Source organism: Thermobia domestica, chromosome 1 (assembly GCF_964235325.1).
Source record: "Thermobia domestica chromosome 1, izTheDome1.hap1.1, whole genome shotgun sequence".
Taxonomy (NCBI): domain Eukaryota; kingdom Metazoa; phylum Arthropoda; class Insecta; order Zygentoma; family Lepismatidae; genus Thermobia; species Thermobia domestica.
Genome location: NC_137454.1, coordinates 164,510,820 through 164,531,465, shown reverse-complemented (window position 1 = coordinate 164,531,465; position 20,646 = coordinate 164,510,820). Strand labels below are relative to the sequence as shown.

The following is a 20,646-nucleotide window of genomic DNA, read 5'->3' as shown; positions in this document are numbered from 1 at the left end:
TACCAACAGAGAAGTGTTCTGTGGAGTAGCAGAGATGCTGATTATTACGATCGATTAAAGAACAATTATAATAAAGAACATTAAATCAAACAGTAAACGAGATCCACTGTACGCGGCAAAAATAATAGTTTTTGGAAACTACTTTTGAAAAGTGGTTAATAGGAATTGACCTGTGTTCAAACTGTACCTTTAATTTCTGATGTGTCTAATGAGTATACATTCAGAAACTACTTTTGAACATACTTAAGATACTTCACAGATTACTGACACTAAGCAATCCCGGATGACGCTTATTAACCCATTCTAGACATTTTGGACATCTGATCAGACGTACACTTTTTTTTTTGGGCGGGGGGAGGGCCAATTTTCTCAAAACTCAATATTTACATAATGCAGGTACCCATTGAAAAGTAATTAAAAAATAAAAATGGCTGGGACTGAAACCGAACCAGGGACCCCATGCACAAGAGCACGCTGTACTGTTGAACTACCGGTGTTTGTCGACTTTACACTTTCTGACCTATTTTCGTCACAAAATTGTTCTAAAAACAAACATTTTTATTTTTTAAAGTGTAATTGAGTCTTTTCGCAAACACATTTCATCCACCACTGTCATGTGTTGGGGTTCTTTTGTGATAAATAAGAATGTATCTAGCAGCAACGAACTCCACAGAGGAAGACATCGTGTCTACTGAGCTATGAAAATACTCTGTAAATTAGTGGTTCCTAAACTTTCCGATAACGCGGACCCCATCTGCATTCGGAAAGTGATCCGCGGACCCCCTTGGAATGCTATCTGAAATTTCACATGGTATTAAAAACTATACTGATTAGAATTATCACTGATAAGAAAAATATTGCAATAAGTAATTTATTCTAAAGATACATGATTGTTTCCTAGTGAACGAAATTTCAATTGAAAATACAGTAACTTTCAAGACTGAAAATCAATGTACTTTTTTTAAAAAAGGAAATTCATTTGATAAACAGTGTTCTCAAATGTGGGGTCACTAATATGAGGAATGAAATTCTGTCTGGTTTTCCATAATTGCGCTCAAATCCGGAATAAGTTTTGTCACCATTAATCTTAGGTCTGATTCCACATTAAGACTATTTCGCTATCAGGCTTTAATACTGCAAAGAGCAGAAAAGGTCTGTTCTCATAAGTAAGTGGTAGGGAAAGGCATCAAATGTTGCAATGCCCTTTTAGACAACTCTTTATATTCATAGGCAGAAATTTAGTAAAGTAGGAAAACATTTAAATTTACAAACGTAAGTATAATTTCTAATTGCTTTCTTTTTAGTAACTAAAAAAAAAAAAAAATACTTCTTGCATAACAGCTGAGAGTTCCATTTTATTATAACACATTTCAAATTTTAGGCGTCGCGGACCCCCTGGCTACGTCCCACGGACCCCCAGGGGTCAGCATACCCCATTTTAAGAACTACTGCTGTAAATAATACGTTACATGTTACAGTACAGGCTGACTGTTTACGCTTTTCTTAATACCTGTTACATTACCAGAAGATAGTAATATCATGCCGCACATGTTCCAAGCCTGGACGGAGCTTACGCAGACAGCTTTGATAGTAATGATAATTAGTCCGCAATGCATAATGTGATTCTTCAAGCCACATATTATTTCTTAAAGAAGTCTTATTGAAGAAAGCGACAAGGCTGTCGCTGAAATGTATGCAATAAAGAGTAACGAAACGGTGCTTAAATGAATACAAACCTTAAGTGAAATGATTAGTTTTTATTTCATTTTTTTTTAGTTCAGTGTTTAGTACTTTGTTGGCTAAATGTATGGCATAAATGGTTAACTGGTATATTTATATATTAATAGCACAGAAGACGTTGTGTCCAGTAAGCAGTTTCGTATCTTGTAGGACATAGAACGATCATTCACCTTCCGTCGTTGAAATTTGAGACACATATGTATACAAAAAATTTCATAAGTCATTCAGCGAGGCTTCCCAATTAGGCCTATTGTTTAATTCAAATAGCGTTGATATTGCTAAAAAGATATGAGTAAATGAAACACGTAAAATCGTGCTGGAAAGCTGCATGCGAGATATTTACTGCAAGAGCACAATCAAGGTCACTACAACCCGACAAACAAAAAAATGTCTTGGTTGGGAATTCCAACATCCTCCCTACTCGCTTGACCTGGCATCTTATGATAAGTCTTTCCCGAATTGAAGAAACTTTTGCTTGGTGAGAGTTTCCAGAATTTAAATGAGATGCGAAAAGGGCTGTAAATGGCAGTGAATAAGTGGATAAAAGACCCCCTCCAAAAAAAAAATCCTTTGAGGAAGGCCTTAAAAAGATAGTTGCACGCTGGAAAAAAATGTATACAATTAAATGGACATTATATTGAAAAAAAAAGATGAAAACTACTAGATAAAAAGAAAGAAAAATTCTGTCTTGAAAATATCTTTGTACCTGATAACTAAAGTGATAGATGACATTCGTAAATAATAAATACAGCAGGATTTTTTTTTAAAAAGTAATGAAAGAAAAACTCACTTTAGATGCAAAAAGGTTATCTGAATACGTTTGTTGACCTTGAATTGCATATCGTTAATAGCAGAAACGCAAAAGTATCTGTGTTTTGTCACTTTGGCATTTATCCATTATTCGGTACTAATGAATTTCTTGTTATGGTCGTAAACTGCTGTTAGGAAAAGCAAAAAATCAAGTTGCTCTTAACATTGTTCTGTTAAATATATCTTCATCATTACTTGAAAAGTCAAGAATGTTAGTGATCAAGATAGTTTTAGAAACTTGAATTTTCTCTTATTTTGTTTTAGTTTGGTTGGATGTCTTACCAATTACAAAGAGGATTTAGTAAAACATATTGTTATCATGGAATAACGTAGATAAACCTTTGCGTTGGACTGGCAGGGACTCGAATCCTGATTTCTTGTTTCCCTGTTTTTTACATACACTTCTGTTGGTAACTGCCTTCTACTGATGAAGCGTCTCTATTGCTTTCCCTTTCCTTATAAATATTCCTAGGAAATGCTCTCACGTGGTACAGTTGCGTTCCTATTACATTCACACGAAATTTCAATACTTCGCATGGGCGTCTTAGTGAACCACCTCAACCCGTTTTCAGCCCTTCTAGGTCCTGTATCAAAAGCTGAAACATGTGTTTAATATGAAAAGTCCAAATATCAAATTTCATGTCTGTAAGGGATTCTGAAATCGAAATCTTACTGCTACCCTATTTCACCGCTCTAGTTTGCATTTTTAGCCTCGTTTCCTTCCCTTGAACGTGAAATATGAAGAAATGCCGAACACATTTATTTTAAACTAGCAGAATGCCTGTTTTTCGCACGGGAGAATAAGTTTCATTTTGCGGCATCGGAAGTAATACTGTTCGTTTCAGCGACCCCGAAAACTATGAATTCGACACTAAGGTCGAATATAGGGGCCTATATATATATATATATATATATATATATATATATATATATATATATATATATATATATATATATATATATATATATATATAGAGAGAGAGAGAGAGAGAGAGAGAGAGAGAGAGAGAGAACGACAGACACAGACATCCCACCTTCCAAGTTGCGGGCCTGAATTTGGATTTAAACGGCTTCGAAAGTGTCACTGTTCATCTCAGCTACACCGAAAACTTGATACAAGGTCTTGCTCGAATTTCAAGTTTCTACCTCGAGCATTATGGAAACATCTGGAAAAAAAGTTTAGCTTACCAGATTAATAGGGCGTTGAATTACATTTTGGGCTCACAACAGCTTTGATGCAACGTACAATGAATTCTTTTGTGGGTGTGAATTGTAGCAAATGGAATATTATACAGTATCGCGTGCAGGCATCACTCATTTCCTTAAGAGTAAATTAAAGCGGAAATTGCGACAGTTCTTGTGCCAAAAGCGAACCCCAGATGGTTGTGTTCAGGTCTGGCGATTGGGCGCGCCTGGGAAGGTGATTAACTTCATTCCGTTGGTCGTCCAACCACCCTTCGGCTGAGTGAATTTGCGTATTGTCATCTGGAATATGGTGTCATTGTCCGGAAGCTTTGGACTATGCAATGCACATCGTTTTCTAAATTGGCGTCATAATGGGCAGTAACGCGACAGGTAAGCGTTGGCACAGGATCAGAAAATCAGGATATTGCGGCCCATAGTATTACAGTGGCGAAACTCTTTCACGGTTGAGAGAAGACACTGCGGATGATACTTTTCTTTGGGCGTCCGCCTTACATAAACACGGTTCGTGGTTTAAATTAAGGTGAACGATGTCTCATCCGACCATACCGCACAATTCAGTGATTAGCTGTCTATGCTGCATGTTGTCTGTACCATTTGCGTCGTACTGAAGTTTATAGTTTAGCCCGTGCAAATCGACCCCGTACGTCCATATCATGTATCTCGGCACAGGTTATGCGAGGTGCTACTTGAGCTCCTACGTCTCTTGCACCGCAGTCAAACGACTATTCTCTGAGTGACGTTTCCTTTAATGCACAGCGGGATGTAGCTGAATGTTTTCTTCCGACCACTTGCTCCTCTTTTTTTTTTTTTTTTTTTTTTTTTTCGTGAATTTTGTAGACCGTAACCGTGGACACTGTCCCTCGCGATACACTTCCCATTTTTGTCTCTCTCACACCACATAACCGAGCGCCAATAATCTGCCCTCTTTGAAAATCAGATAGCTTGCGTATTTTACAGTGTTGCTGTGTGTTCAATTAACTGCATACTGTTATTCTACTGCTCCTCGTGTACTACGGAATTCACGCTAACATACTATACACAACAGCCAGACACTGCGATCACCACCTGACCGTTGGTAACCCAAGATATATGGCGTGTGTGCAACTTCAGATGTATTTATTAAATAGATAATCAGCCATAAACAATCATTCGTGAATGAAGATGTCTCGAACTCTTCCACAGCCATCTATTTTAGGCAGTTCTCTTCCGCGTTACACTTGAATCCTTCAATTCAGTACAAAACATGTATGAGGATGTTTCGTAGGTCACATCTTGTGTGTCGGAATCCAGTTAAGAATAGCTTTTGCCTGTAAGTCTTTTCGATTCTCCTATCCCTCCATTCTTCAGTGTTTAGTCTGTAACTGGTGAATGTCTGATTTAGTTAGTGTTAACTTTTTCGATCCAAATGTTAAAACAGGGGCAGAAGACATTCATGGGAAATTTTGCGGTTTTGACATTAGCATAAAGATATTTCTTCCGAATGTAGTCCAGTTAAGCTTAGTACGTCAGTTAATTTCTTTTTTAATATTGCTGTCAATGAATATCTTTTGTTGTAGTTCTGAGCGGTAGTCTGCAAAGTGACGGAAAGATGTTATCAACAAACCAAAGAGGGGTCAGATGTCCCACATACTGTGATTTCCCAAAAGTTGATTCAATTCCTGCAATAGTTTAGGAATAGTTCATACCAGCTGAGATGGTTTTGCCCAGTAAAAGATTAGTGAAAAGTATTTTGAAACATGACTTTAGGGAACTCGTTCGTGAAAATTAAGTAATCGAAAGAAACTAAGTTGATTAATATTTGATATTTCCTTACGATATCACCTTTTGCACTATTGCTCAGGTACTCTTTATAACTAGTATAAGAAATCGATGAAGTCGAGTAGTCCCTTTAGTCAATTATACAAATCGTGTAAGTCTTTTATATATATATATATATATATACTAGCAGCGTTCACCCCGCTTCGCTGCGGTCACCCCGGAACGCAATAAACTTTGTTACTTAGATAATTTTTACTTTTTCGCTTTCAAGTGATTTATAGCGCCTGTCAGTTATGTTAACCCGCCGAGTCACAGGGTCATGCGGGTTGCATATAAATACGTTTATTTTTATACCTATGATGAACTAATAACAAAGAATTTGTACGTATGGACACCTGAATGGTCAATTATCTCCAGACACTGGTAATTGAAAATTAAAGTGATATGATAAAAACCATCTAGGGTCCACATCCTAACAACCCCCCAAAAATAAAAGAAATCGGTTCAGCCGTATTAGCGTGATGAGCGGACAAAGGATTTTTTGTACGTATTTACACCTGATTGGTCAATTATCTCAAGACACTGGTAATTGAAAATTAAAGTGATATGATAAAAACCATCTAGGGTCCAAATCCTAACAACCCCCCAAAAATGAAAGAAATCGGTTCAGCCGTATTAGCGTGATGAGCGGACAAAGGATTTTGTGCGTTCTCTTTTATATATATAGATATATATATATATATATAAAAGTAGTAATAGCGAAAATATATTGTATGGTTGAGCTGTGTAAGGCATTAGGCTGGAGATTGCAAAAGATATGTATTCGGTGTACGAATCTCGTTCGGGGCATGAGTGTCATTTTTTTTTTCTTAATACCATTAATGAGACTGAATCAAAGAAATGATGGATTCAAGAGTGGCATCATTTCTTTCCATATTAAAAACGTTCTGTAAAAACATCATATCTTTGTTGTTCATTTTGTCGTATTTCCAGGTAGTAAAAGTAAGAAAAGTTGAATCTTTCAACATCAGCTTATATTTAAAACCTAATTTGTTCATGAGTGTGATCTGTTATCACGTTCGGAGAAATAATGGTATTCACGAGTTTTTTTTTTTTTTTTTTTTTTTCCTCTTTCAGGAATGGAACAAGTATGATATCACTTATCATTCCACCAAAGGACCAGATTTCTAGAGTTAGCAAGATGTTAGCTGATGAATTTGGCACAGCGTCTAACATAAAATCCAGAGTAAACAGACTGTCAGTATTAGGTGCCATAACTTCTGTGCAACATCGACTAAAATTATACACAAAAGGTATGCATAATAAAAGCTGTAAAGTTGCTGTAGTATATTTCTGTATCAGATAGGACTTGTAGTAGTGGTAAAATATAATATTGATACTCTGGGTATATATTGTAGTTAAAAGAAAACTTGACCGAATTAATAGTGTCTAATATAGTTTTTTTCTTTAAAGTATGTCATCTGTTAAACTATTTAAGTTTTAGCCTCTCTTTGCGTTTAATGACAAGTGTATTATTAATTTTTGAAGTAGATGGGAAATATGGAGGCCATTTTTGGAAAATTACAGGTAAAATGTCTTAATTCACAAAAAACGAATAATATTTAACCTTTATCCTCTCGCGTACTGCCAATTCACGTTTCCGCTCGCATCGACGGCAATTTTGACGTCATCGATTATTCACGTTTTCCAACATTGTGTATGATGCAAAGTGTATGTTTTGTAGTAATTAGGTTCAGTAAATTAAAACATCAACAGATCATTGTTGACCAAAATATATATTTATATTAAATTACGACACGCCAAAATATGAATGAATATACAGTGAACAAAACATGAAAGAACCTAACTTAATCAACAGAATCTAAGCTAATCAACATCCATGTGAGTGCTTTCTGCAGAAGTTTTTTTTTTTTTTTTTTCCACAGTCTTTTTATTCAAGGCGAGTTCTGTTTTTTTCCTTGTTCCGCAGATGTACAAATACCTCTATGGATTGGTCGGACGGTTCATCATCGGTAGTTTGCTTTCTATTGTGCCAAGAGCACCAGCAAGTCTTTTGGCAAAGTTGAGATTTTAGAACCAGCTTTCAGGTTCTATCATTAGGTCGAATGATACAAGAGGACTCGTATAGATACGGTCCTCTTGTATTAGTTTTTAATGTTAGGGTAGTTAAAAATCAAACAATCAATGAAAAATGATCAAACTTTTAGTTACATTTTTATGTAGTTGCACAAAAAAAAAAAAAATCACGTTTTCGCTCGCACTCACGGCAGATTGGCCGCCCACCCTCCACCACCAACTTTGGGATTGTACTGAGCCGGAAGTAGGAGCTGATTAGACTGCAGCTGCTCAGAATCTAGAAGCCGGGAGTGTAGAGAATACACACCCCTCCGGCCATAATTTTAGCACTCTGGGAAGAAGGGTACTCTAAAAGTAAAAATGACGGCCAAATTGCCGCGGACGCGAGCGGATGAACGTTAAGAACGTTAGGTACGTAGGCGACCAACCTGTAACTCAAATATTAACGTAGGAACAGCAGTGCAAAGTTAGCTTTATTGTCATCATATTGTACTATGTAGGCAATGCATACAACGTACGTATTCAGCATTTGTTAAAGAATTTTTTTCCAACCTGAGGAAATAACGAATGACTTTGGAGTAATAGTGATTAACATTGTATGATAACGTATCACTCATTCGAGGCCCCCTCTGCAGCGAACTAGCTATATTCGTGCCTTTTAGTGGCAACCTGGCACAAGTTCGTGTTCTTTGCACATTTTTAATTTGTCATTCTGAAAATCAGGAAGAGGTTAACGGAATGAATGATTTTTTTCTCATTTCATGAACAACCGTTTTCTTCGCATATCAGTTTGCCGGCATATTATCAATCTGTACGCAGTTATTTGCGCATGCGCCTGGAAAGTAATACTCTAGAATACATTAGGGCATTATTTAAAGTAAAATTTATAAAGTGGCTCTTATATTCCCTGTCTGCATGTAATTTTGCAGCTGTGTTTGTTACTGAGTTTTATCAGTAGCAGGGTGCTAGATGTGGAATGCTAAATTTAACGAAATCCCTATTCGTATGGCGTACGTCTCAATCAAAATAATTCATAATACACTTTTTTTCTTTTACAGTACCTCCAAATGGCTTAGTTATTTATTGTGGGACAATAGTCACAGAGGAAGGCAAGGAGAAGAAAGTGAATATAGATTTTGAACCATTTAAGCCTATAAATACATCATTGTATCTATGTGATAATAAGGTTTGTAACTTTCGTAATGTTTTGGATATACTGGTCAATATATATAGGACTAATTATAGACTTTACAATGTATTTACTTTATTATAACTCAAATCTAAATACGATTACGACAGTTAACACGATAGCGCAGGTGGCGAGATCTATTAGTTTATTATTAGGAATTAGCATGACGCACTGAAATGTTTGCCTTTTATTGATTGTGTTGAATTGGGATATCAGCATTGTGTTTTTTCTAGATGTCAAAAAAATAATTATTTGTAATTATAAAATAATATTAAAATTATCAACATTCGTAAACACAGGCTTAATTCTAACAAGATTTATGAAACATTGCAATTATATTCTTACAGAGACGCTGCACAGTGGGCCAGAATCAGAATCTGACTGGAAAAAAGTAGTTTTGGCAACTACGTCTAATCTACATTCGAACAGCACAGTTGTGTTAAGTAATAAATAAAGTTTCTTGCTGCGTATCAGCAAACACGGATAACAGCATATAGTGGCGGCAGCAGCACTTCAAAATTGATAGTTCATTATCTGTTTTATAGCGCGCTGAATTGGGGTAGAATGAACGTAAGGTTTGCGGTTTAATTGCGCATGTGAAAAGGCAGCGAACGATCTCAAAATAAGCTATGAGTAAAGGTATGTATATGTACTTGCTGTTTGACTAAAGTTTTGATTGATTTGTTTACGTTGCTGTTCTGTAGAAGCATTTCTAGAGAGTCGAAGTATTCACGTATTGAAGAACTGCTATTGGAAATTGAAATTGAGATTTAAAAATGTACGTTCATGTCTGTATTGAGATCTTTCGTCATGGTGTAGTTTGATATATGTATTTCGAAATCCAGTTGTGATCTACTGCCCGTTCTTGCCCGATTTTTATATTTATCGTCTTTTCAAAGTTAGGTGTAGCGAGCCGGATACGCTCTTCGTGACGTGAAGAACCTGTACGAGGTATTGTGTTCTAAACCATCAAACGAAGCACTTTATAATTATGATACGAACAGTTATGGAATGTAAATTCTTTCTGTGGATTTTCTTCGCAGTGTGAGAGTGACTTTAAGTGCCTTCAAAGTGATTTCGAGAACCGTTGGAAGCTGTGTAATAGAATGACTGATAAATTTTTATCCAAATATAATGATTAGTTGGAAGGACATATTAAGTTCTCTGATAAAGTATTTACTGGTTTCAAAACGATCTCTTGAAGCCAAGAGCATAGGCCTTTGACAAGCGAATCAGGCACACCTAGTAAACTCTTCGAAGATCCGGAAACAAAGTCGAAGAAAAAACTTGTACAACCACTCTTTACAAAGCATTCTGAGTAAGAGCTGGTGTTGGCTACCCAATGTTGATTGAGAGGTGCTGGAAAAAGAGATGCCGCGGTTGTATTAGGAGAAATCAGTTAAACGACACCTAAGGGAGCAACGAAAATCAAAAAGGCTTATCATTCGCCAAAATTCTCTCAAACACTTATTCTCGGGTTGAAGTCGTGGCACTTATTATAGATAACAACTTAACAAAAAGACAGTATGCACATTTGAGACTAAGTGCAAAGGAAAAACATTGTAACATATATCTGTCTTATAAAGTGCTGTCGGAAGCAAAATTAAAGCGTTATCCCAGAGAAAAGAATATTATAGTAACTGACACGTCAGCCGAAGATAATTTACAAGCAATAGTAAATCAGACAATTGAGCGCATCGTGATTTTACATGAAGATTATATTAAACAGTGCATCAAAGATGGAGACATAATAAAATTAGTGTGTGAGTGAGGTTGCGATGGAAGCAGTTGTCATAATGCATATAAGCAGAAAGTTGAAACGGAAGATAAATTGAACTAGTGGCTCAGATATTTTTGCTATCTCCTTCGTTCCCTTACAGTTGTATTCAACATCAGGTGGGGAGGTTGACAAAGCAATTTTGTAGCAAAATCCCAAACCATCGTCGCCTAGATTTTGTCGACCCATTAAATTATTGTACCAGAAAAGAGAACTGAACTGTCGAGAAAAGAGGTATGTTCAATGGAAACGCGAATACGTAATTTAAAGCCTACTAATGTACCAATTCAGGAGAAGGAAGTAAATGATATCCCTAAACTTGTGTTCACAATTGTGAATGGGAAGATGTGAAACTGTGTTACAGAAACTTCCTCCTCAAACGTACTCCTTGAAGGCACTTAAAGTCACTCTCACACTGCGAAGAACATCTACAGAAAGAATTTACATTCCATAACTGTTCGTATAATAATTACAATGTGCTTCGTTTGATGGTTTAGAACACAATACCTCGTACAGGTTCTTCACGTCACGAAGAGCGTATCCGGCTCGCTACACCTAACTTTGAAAAGACGATAAATATAAAAATCGGGCAAGAACGGGCAGTAGATCACAACTGTATTTCGAAATACATATATCAAACTACACCATGACGAAAGATCTCAATACAGACATGAACGTACATTTTTAAATCTCAATTTCAATTTCCAATAGCAGTTCTTCAATACGTGAATACTTCGACTCTCTAGAAATGCTTCTACAGAACAGCAACGTAAACCAATCAATCAAAACTTTAGTCAAACAGCAAGTACATATACATACCTTTACTCATAGCTTATTTTGAGATCGTTCATTGCCTTTTTTACATGCGCAATTAAATCGCAAACCTTACGTTCATTCTACCCCAATTCAGCGCGCTATAAAACAGGTAATGAACTATCAATTTTGAAGTGCTGCTGCCGCCACTATATGCTGTTATCCGTGTTTACTGATACACAGCAAAAAACCTTATTTATTACTTAACACAACTGAGCTGTTCAAATGTAGATTAGACGTAGTTGCCAAAACTACTTTTTTCCAGTCAGATTCTGATTCTGGCCCACTGTGCGCTGATTAATAAGCTAGTCATACAGTAATGGTACATTATCATTTGGCTAATAGGGCACATGATATTGTAAATGCTAGACGGCATAGTATTTGCTAAACTTGCATTATTATTCATTGTTATTCCGTTATTTCAACAAATTAAATCTTTCAAACGCAAATAAATTATGTACAATTTTAAATTAATGTTGTATATGGACATTGTTCCCGTAGCAGCTTTAATTAGGTACAGGAATAAATTAAAACAAGAGAATAAAAAGAAAAAAGGTAGTACAAATTTTCACGAGGGTTTTACATTAAATATTCCGAAATGGGCTTCGTCCTTCCGACTATTTTATTTGGTATTAAGACTTTTTTGCCTTACATTACACCTGAGTTTAATCGTCGGTGGTAGTGTGTGTGTGTATGCAGATTTTACGATAAGTGTAGATCTATATATTATATAGGCCCGATATTGTAAAGAGACATTACGCGCAAAATAAACGAGTAGGTAAGATTGTCGTGTTAATTCGGCAGCTGTAGTGTTGTGATTAGTGAAATAGGTGATAGCTTTATTATTATTATTATTATTATTATTATTATTATTATTATTATTATTATTATTATTATTATTATTATTATTATTATTATTATTATTATTTAGAAATCAAAAGATTGAAGTCCACAGAAAGTCACGAGATTTTGTAAATTATGTTTTGAAAAAAAGTTTTTGGATTCGTTGATAGTTCCCTTGTGGCTATGTGGTTAGCGTGTGCGTCTTCGGCGCGGGAGATTGGTGTCGGATTGTGAAATTGCTCTTACCGATTCTCAAGTCTCTGTTGCTAGTTTCTCTGAGTTATAGGAAAACTTAACGTTCACCCTTTGTTCTATGTAAAACTTCATGACAATGAGAATCAGGGTCTTTCATGACCCTGTGTTTAAAACATATGCTTTCTTCACCAAATCATCGCAAGTCCTGGAAAAAAAAAATCCTAGCGTTAATCTCACACGGTAGTTCATTTTCTGTCGTGAGTAGTTACAGAGTATCATAATTAGTCCTGGAAATGTATTGTCAAACCTTATGAAAACAGGCGATACAGGGTAATTCATAAACTGCAACTTTCTCGTAAATATGTAATAGTCAGAGGTAAATTACTACACATAAAGTTCAGAGTTATTCACACTTTCACTCGTGAGCTTATATAGTAAATTCCAGCTTACGGTCAGCTTAGTTCAGTTTTAAAATATGTGTGTGTCAGGTAGTAGGAAGAGAGAGACTGTCAGATACATGGTTCACAAATCTAAATATTCTGTTTTAAGATGAATACACCATTTGTTCGTATTATTGAGTGGAATTGCTGCGATATTACCGAGCAAGACACGGGCATTATCCATTTGCATTAATATGTTACGCGGAGTTGTGCTCGCACTTAGGACCGAAAATGTTAGAGATTAATAATGCTAATATTGCGATTATTGGATAGTGACTTGCCCTAATAAACAATAATCGATATGTAGCGTGAAGTTGTATAGCAGATTGTCGGAAAGGTATTGAGTCTTTGGAGGTCAAAATTGAAAATTCATTTATTGTGATTTGAAAATAACATTATGAAACCACATATGCAACATTATGTTCGATGACCTGCCATTTTCCCGGTAACATCATAATCCCGTCACTATGTAATTTCTGTGATTTCTAGTCAAAAAATTGACACGTGGGTTTCGCAAACTCCTTTTGAAATTAACTAAACGCGTTTGGGGAGTTCTGCAGAGACTGTAACAGATAATCTGATAGTGTCATGTCCGATTCGTACAGTGGATGCATTAAAATCTCCCAGCCAAGCTCTTAATTTCTGACTGGTCGTTCAAGAGGTATGATGTGGCGTTCTAGCGTGGTATACGATACCCTTTCTGCTGACCAGTTGTTACCTTATACATCGTATAATGTAACATGGCCCGGAAGTTTTGGGCAACCAGTGTATATATGAATTTAATATTTATTAAAATTTTATTTTTAATATATAATTAATCAATGACTTGATTTGAAGTAGACCGCAAAATTTGCGTTAAGTTCCTTGAACTAATGATTTTAGTATATTTAGAGGGAAATATATAGTAATATCTTTACATTGAACAATTATTTGTATATTTAGCTAAAATATAATATTATTTTAGGAAATAAGGTAATTTCTGGTCGTTTTTAATCCTTTCCAGTCAATTTTCTTTCATATTTTTGGCTTTGGGGATCTTCGAAAGAATTCAAAATTTTTATTTCAAAAATCTTCTTTAAAATTTTATATTTGTAAAGTCAGCCATAGTAGCTTCTTGGAGCATCCCTTTGTTTAATCTAAATTATCTGTGATTGGATCTTCCGCAATCACAGGTGTGGTTGAGATTTTTCGGCTTCTTTGATCTTGATAGATACACCTATCATCGTATAGTTACGTCACAATGAACCTCCAATTAGGGATCTTCTTCCCATTGTCATTGTCTTTTACCGGAAGCAGTGTTAAGTTATGGACGTACGATAATCTCCGTCCATAAAAAAACGTGAAAACAGAAGTATTTAAAGGTTACGACACAAAATAATTGATACCTTTGATGTCTTTGGGCAGTCTGTGTATACAGAGAGTGTTTTGCTGTGCTCAATGGACGATGAAGCTACAGTTGTGAGAGCAAAATTCATACGTCAGGGTGTGAGTGGTTGACGTAAGCCATCTTGGTGGTGCAGCTCAGTCGCCCGGATTCGAAGGAGGATTCCCATACTTTTTTGAACACCGAGAAACCGCTCAGTTATAGCGGTGGTGTAATTTATTTCTTCAAAATTACCAAAACCGGACTAATCAGGTAGGAGAGGAACTAGTATTCTATTTTCCATGGAGGGAACTGACCAATAAGTGTGTAAGCAGAAAATCCAAGTAGTTGTTTTCGGACGTACTAACCTGCAAAATTTCTATATTATCGGATTTCGTCATGGCTTATTCTTTTAGTGTTGTGATGTTTTATATTATGTGCTAAACGCTGCGTAGTTTTCCCTAAGTTGTACAATATACAGACTCTGCGATGTAACATAAATCACTCGTTCAATGGAGGGGGGGAGGATTGTTCTTTTGGAGTTTCAGTGTGGATGTTTGTTACCAACAGTCCATGAAATGTGTATACTTTCGAGTATATACATTTCACCCCAAAATTATGTTTTGGATATGTAATTTCGTATATTCTTTTTTCTGTTATTTATTATTTTCCGTACTGCTATATTACAAAATTAATCCATTCTCTGGTTTGTGCTTACCTTCACTGTAGTTTGAATACGATGAGACAAAATGTATACAAAGTTTCGGCTCACATTGATAACAAGGGTGCTTGGATAACTATTGGTAATGGGAGATACTCGTCAGTGACAACACGTTCGTTATGTATTTTGAATTCCTTTCACCAGAAACCGGAAATTCGAAATTTTAAGCACATAGTTTAAGACTTTTTTTTATTTTTATTTTAACAATATTCAAAAGTAGAGCTGAATGGTCGACGTCCCATACGTCCTCGGTAAGAAGCAGGGTGTGTGCTATATTATTAATCTGTTGAATAAAGTGATGTTATATGTTTTAGTTTAAGTTAGTTAGATAGTTAGGCTAGGGACTAGGTTAAGTGTACTTTCTTTTCATGTAGATGTATCTAGTGTATGTGTTATCTCAAAGGAAAATGTTTTTGTTGTGGGAATCAAAGTGGATTAGGTCTGAGCTCATACAAGGGAGGTCACCTTGTCGGTATAAATCCTCCGCGCTGACCCCACCTCCACAACGGTATCTGAAGAGAGAATACTAAGAAAAGAAAGTAAAGCATGTAGCACACAGCCGTAATAAGTGATACCTGTGTAGTACAAGGCTCATGTGGTTATAGTAGTAAATGTCTTTATTTTCAAATTGTTTTTGACTAAACTAAACGTATGTAGAATTGTTCATGATATGTGCAGAGAGTATGTAATGCAATGATGGACTTACCCATTCAGCTATGTCTAGAATTTTCCTCAATTTCCAACCTTTACGACATTTTTTTTTTTTTAAATGTATTCTCCTGTTATCTCTTATCATACAGAAAGTTAGTGTAAATAAAGCGTGCGAGTCGAAACAAAATCTTTCATTGTCCAGTGCAGAGCTAATTATTTTAAAAAAACGATGTAGTATAGTAACTTCAATAGTATTGTTGGTACTCAGAAAGTGAAGTGTTTAAAGCAGTACGTAACGAAAGTAAATATAGCGTCTTGAAAACTCACAGAATCGATTTCACTTAGTGTGACCGGGGTTGGAATCACAGACCTGCCAGAAAATTTCACTTCGTTAATAAGATCAGCTAAATTCACTTTGGCATTCAGTTTTTTTTTCCGAAATTCCATCCCGTTGCGCGATTTAGATTTGATTCGAGAATTTTTTTTTTATCTGGGTTAGTAAACACAAACATTTAGATTTTCGAAGCATTCACCGTCAGTTTCACTCTTGGGTCAGTGTCTTGTTCTGTCGGGTTGTGGTTTGTAATCTTATCTCTTGATGGGATGCAGGCTATGACCTGCGGATCGGGATGCTGGACTGCGAGTGAGAATGAGGGAGGCTTAGAAATCTTCACATTTTGGGACGATTTGAGTTCTACTTTCCGGAGATGATTGGTGTAGTGGATGGGTCAGTGAGTGTTGACAGCTTGCCCGTCTGGGCCCGGTGGGTTCGCGTTCAGCAATCAGTGACACATTCACGCAATCATAGTCTTAAGGAAAGTGAACGTCATACAGAAACACAATATCAGTATCATCATCATTATTTTATTTTATTTATTTACATTTTTATTTTTTTTACATTTTTATTTTACATTTTTATTTACTTTTATATGACTTTTTTTTTTTTTTTGTAAAATTGGCGTTCCACAGCCAGGATCTGTTATTTCAACCTTTCGCGAGTGCTAAGTGAATCATATTGAAAGAGCAGTGTAATGTAATGGGGACTGTTGTGACAAACGACTCCTTGAACGATGTGTAGTCACTCTTGAGTTTGTATATGTGTAACTTGGGGAAAACAATTTATATGAAATGGAGATGTCTGCTGGTAGCAGGTCAAGTACTGAATCCCGTAGTCCGGATGAATATGTATGTTGTAGTGAAGAAATACAGGGCTTTAGTGTTTATTGTGACGGTTGCTCTGGATGGGTGCATGCACAGTGCTATGGTATAACCGACGAGCAGGTAGAAGAATTGAATAAGTGTAGTGAGCCCTGGTTTTGTAAAACATGTGTGGCCAAACAGCTGACTGTGCAATCGCTTTCCAAGTCACAGGAAAGTGGAAGTGAACGGAACACCGCGACGCACGACACGGGAGAGAAACTCTTACACAACGGTGGAGAGAGTGTCGGAACTGCAGGTTCCCCTGCATCCGTGACAGACCTTGCAAAAATGTTAGAACGTTTTAGTCAAACTTTAACTTTAACTTTGGACCAAAAATTTGAAAAGGTTGACAGTATTATGGACCAAAAATTTGAAAAGGTTGACAGTATTATGAACCAAAGATTTGAAAAGGTAGATAATAATTTGTACGCGATGAATCAAAAATTTGATTTGTTAAAGTCGGAAATGATGCAAATTGTAAACGAAAAAGTCGATAATGTAAACAAGGACGTATCGGACCTCCGTAACGAAGTTCGCGATTTATACACTTCGGTGGGGGAATTTCAGGATACGATAACAACGCGGGTAGACACCGTTGAGGAGAATCTCCGGTTGTCAGTAGAAAAGCAAAATCGCAGATGTGATCAGCTCGCAAAAGAACTATCGCATCTCGAGTCGAGCACCCAGAAATCTTATGACGTACTCGAGGCTAAGATCCAAACTTTGGTGAAGGATCAGGAGCAAAGTAAACCAGGTCGTGTCGGTCGCAAGCGGTCACGTGACTTTGTTGGTTGTGAGGGGGTTGACTCTGACGGAACAGACTCTGACACCCGAGTGGATGTACCAGTCTCTTCGGTTGGGGAGACTCGTACGGTCCCAACGGTGACAGTCTCTGTCTGTCAGCCGACCAGAGTTCACACTAAGAATGTCTGGCCGTTTGACTTAAATTCGCATTCGTTGGTCACGAACAATTCCAGTCCCACCTGTGGGGATATCATGAGTGGTCAGGTTGCCTCTAGGACTTTAAACCCATTATTGACGTGGTCTCAGGCTTCGGTCTCGACTTCCAATGTATGTAGCTTAAGTCATGTAGTGTCCAGTAGTGCCGCAGACAGGACTCCTTCGTTTGTTGGAATTCCGGAGGGAGTATGTAGTCACACAGTGGTATCGATGCCAGGCAACTTACCTTTTGGCCCAAATTATACCTCTTATTCGAATTTTGGACAAAATTATAATAATGCAAAGAGCCCTGTGATTGGCTGCAACTCTCCCCCGAATCCCAGCAGATATGAGGGATGTTCTGGAAATAGAGCGTTAAATTTAAGGCTGTCGGAACTAAATCACTTACCAAACTTCACTGGAGAATATGGTTTGGCCAGGTCTTTTCTTGAAAGTTTAGAACAGGCGTTTAAGATAATCTCTGCGTCGGAATACGAACGCATGGTTTTGGTACCGTGTTGTTTGTCGGCTGGGGCCAAGACTTGGTACCAAACGGTCTGCAAAGACATCAGCAGTTATGCGGACTTTGTGCGTCTATTTAAGGAGCACTATTTCTCGGCCAGGATGGAACGCCTGCAGAAGAAATTTATCCAAGGAATGAAATTTGACCGGTCCAAGTATAACCGGCTAACTGACTTTGCCTGGAAGGTCATAGCCGAATACTATGCTGTGGCACAACATCCAGATGAGACAGAACTCATTGAAATAGTCCTAGATTGTCTGCCAGCTGGAGATGCAAAATTGTTGCGAGCCGTGGAGCCCAAGAATATTCAGCATCTGATTGTTAAGATAGCCGAAATAGAAGGTCATCCGGAACCTATGGAACCAGTAACAGATAAGAAATTAAAGCGTCTGCACATTCGGCAGGCGAAGATAGGAAAAAACACCGAAAAGAACGGAAAGTCTCAACAGACAAAAGACACTTCGTCGCAGACGGAGGAGGACGAAGGAAAGAAGAATGGTGATGCCAAGGGAAATGGAAATGGCAATCAATTCTTGGGGAACCGAGGTCGAAGAAGAAATTTTCAGGCCAGAAGACCCTGGTTCAACAACCGAAGGCAAAACTGGGGGAACGGAAACCAGAATGCTCCATATGTTTCCAACCCTAACTACCAATCGGGAGCAATGAACTTTGGATGTCATCGAGGTGCATCCCAACAGTGCGCGCCGAGTTCGAACCACATACCGGGAGCGCAAGCCTATCCGGGATACATGCCGAATTTGCCTCCTGGAGGAGGAGTGGCAACTCCCACATCCGCTCCTTCCCCAGCGGTGAACATGGCTATGTCCACTGGTTGGCCTCCGCCGTATACGTCGTTCATGCCGCCGATGGCGCAGTCATCTGAAGCGAATGGGAATAGTTCGGGAAATGCATGTCGCAGCCCTCATTAGGGGAGACTGTGGACTGCGATATGAGTTCCTCGACTCCCCAAAAAGAAGAAAGTCCGATAACGGAACATCAAAATTTTTGTTTGGCATCAACCTGTCCAGAAGTTAATTTCGAACCTCAAAATTCAAAATTAGATGTTTTGGTAACTTCCGGAATTCGGGGAAACAAATCGAGCACGCCTCTGTTCTCGGTTCGTTTCGTGATAGACGAGAGGGAGTGTGACTCCAGTGCGGAAAAAGGTGTTCTTTTATCCTATCCCTCACCCACTCTAACTTGTTCGGTAGGAGAGTTATCTTTGGTTTGTATCCTAGATTCTGGAGCGGATACGAATTTGCTCTCGGGAGATGCTTGGAGGCGAATAAAAGAGATCTATCCTTCTGCCAAACTTCGACCGAAAACTAATATCTCCTTAAAAGGTTTTGCAGGAGACGAATCATTCCAAGTTAAAGGTTTCCAGATCTTAAACTTCACTATCCAAGGTTGTGTGTTTGAAGTCCCAGTCTATGTTGTCCAGAAATTAAAAGCACACTGTATTTTAGGATTCCCATTTTTCGTTCGGTATAACCTTTCTCTAAATTGCAAGTCTAAAGAAATTTTGCTTCAGTCAGACTCGGGACAGACCATCTCTATTGACATGGAACAGCAGCATTGTTGCCAGGTTACTGTCGCCGAATTAACTTCAGATAAGGAGGACGACTCTTTGTTTCAGCCATCGGTCACGAAGGAGGAACTTCGGAACTTTGTTTCTCAGAGAACCGATCTCGATTCGGATTCTCAGGAGAGGTTATTTTCTTTATTATTTCGATTCAGGTGTCTCTTCACAGAGAATCCCCGTATCATAAAGGTCGAGCCGTATAGAATACAGCTTTCCGACGACCTCCCGGTGGTAGGAAAGTTGTATCCTGTACCCATTCATCTTCAAAAAGAGTTTGAGGAAGTCTTAGATAAGTGGGTAAAACTTGGGATTATCGTTGAAGGTCCTTCACCATACAGATGCCCTGTACATATTGTGCGTAAGGCGTCTGGAGAGCTAAGGCCCGTGATTGATTTGCGTGGTATCAATGAGCGTGTGATTGCACCAAAGATTCAGGTCGAGCCGATCTCCGATCTAATCGCGCGAGTCAGTGGTGCAACCATTTTCACCTCGTTGGACTGTACGCAGTCATATCATAGTGTCCCGATCCATCCAGACTCTTACAAATATGTTAGTTTTGTTTACAAAGGACGTCAGTATCAAATGACTCGTTTAACAATGGGTTTGAAATCATCACCAGCGGTTTTCCAGTCTGTCATGCACACCTTTTTTGGATTAGAAACCTTCAAAAATTTTCTTATAGTTTACCTGGACGACGTACTTTGTTTTTCATCTTCCATAGACGAACATTTCCAGCATTTAGAAAAGGTCTTCAACACTCTTCGTTCGGCTAATCTTTCTCTCAATTTTCGGAAATGCA

At 37.6% G+C, this 20,646-nt stretch overlaps 1 protein-coding gene across 2 annotated transcripts in view; it reads left to right on the top strand.

The window, feature by feature from the left end:
* The window catches only part of eRF1 (eukaryotic release factor 1), an 81,480-nt gene that overhangs the window by 22,340 nt on the left and 38,494 nt on the right, over positions 1-20,646 (top strand). For both annotated transcript variants that reach the window (XM_081765728.1, XM_081765719.1), the window contains exons 2-3: positions 6,652-6,827; positions 8,670-8,797. In XM_081765728.1, the coding sequence (XP_081621854.1) occupies positions 6,652-6,827; positions 8,670-8,797 (304 nt within the window). The remainder of the gene's footprint in view (positions 1-6,651; positions 6,828-8,669; positions 8,798-20,646) is intronic.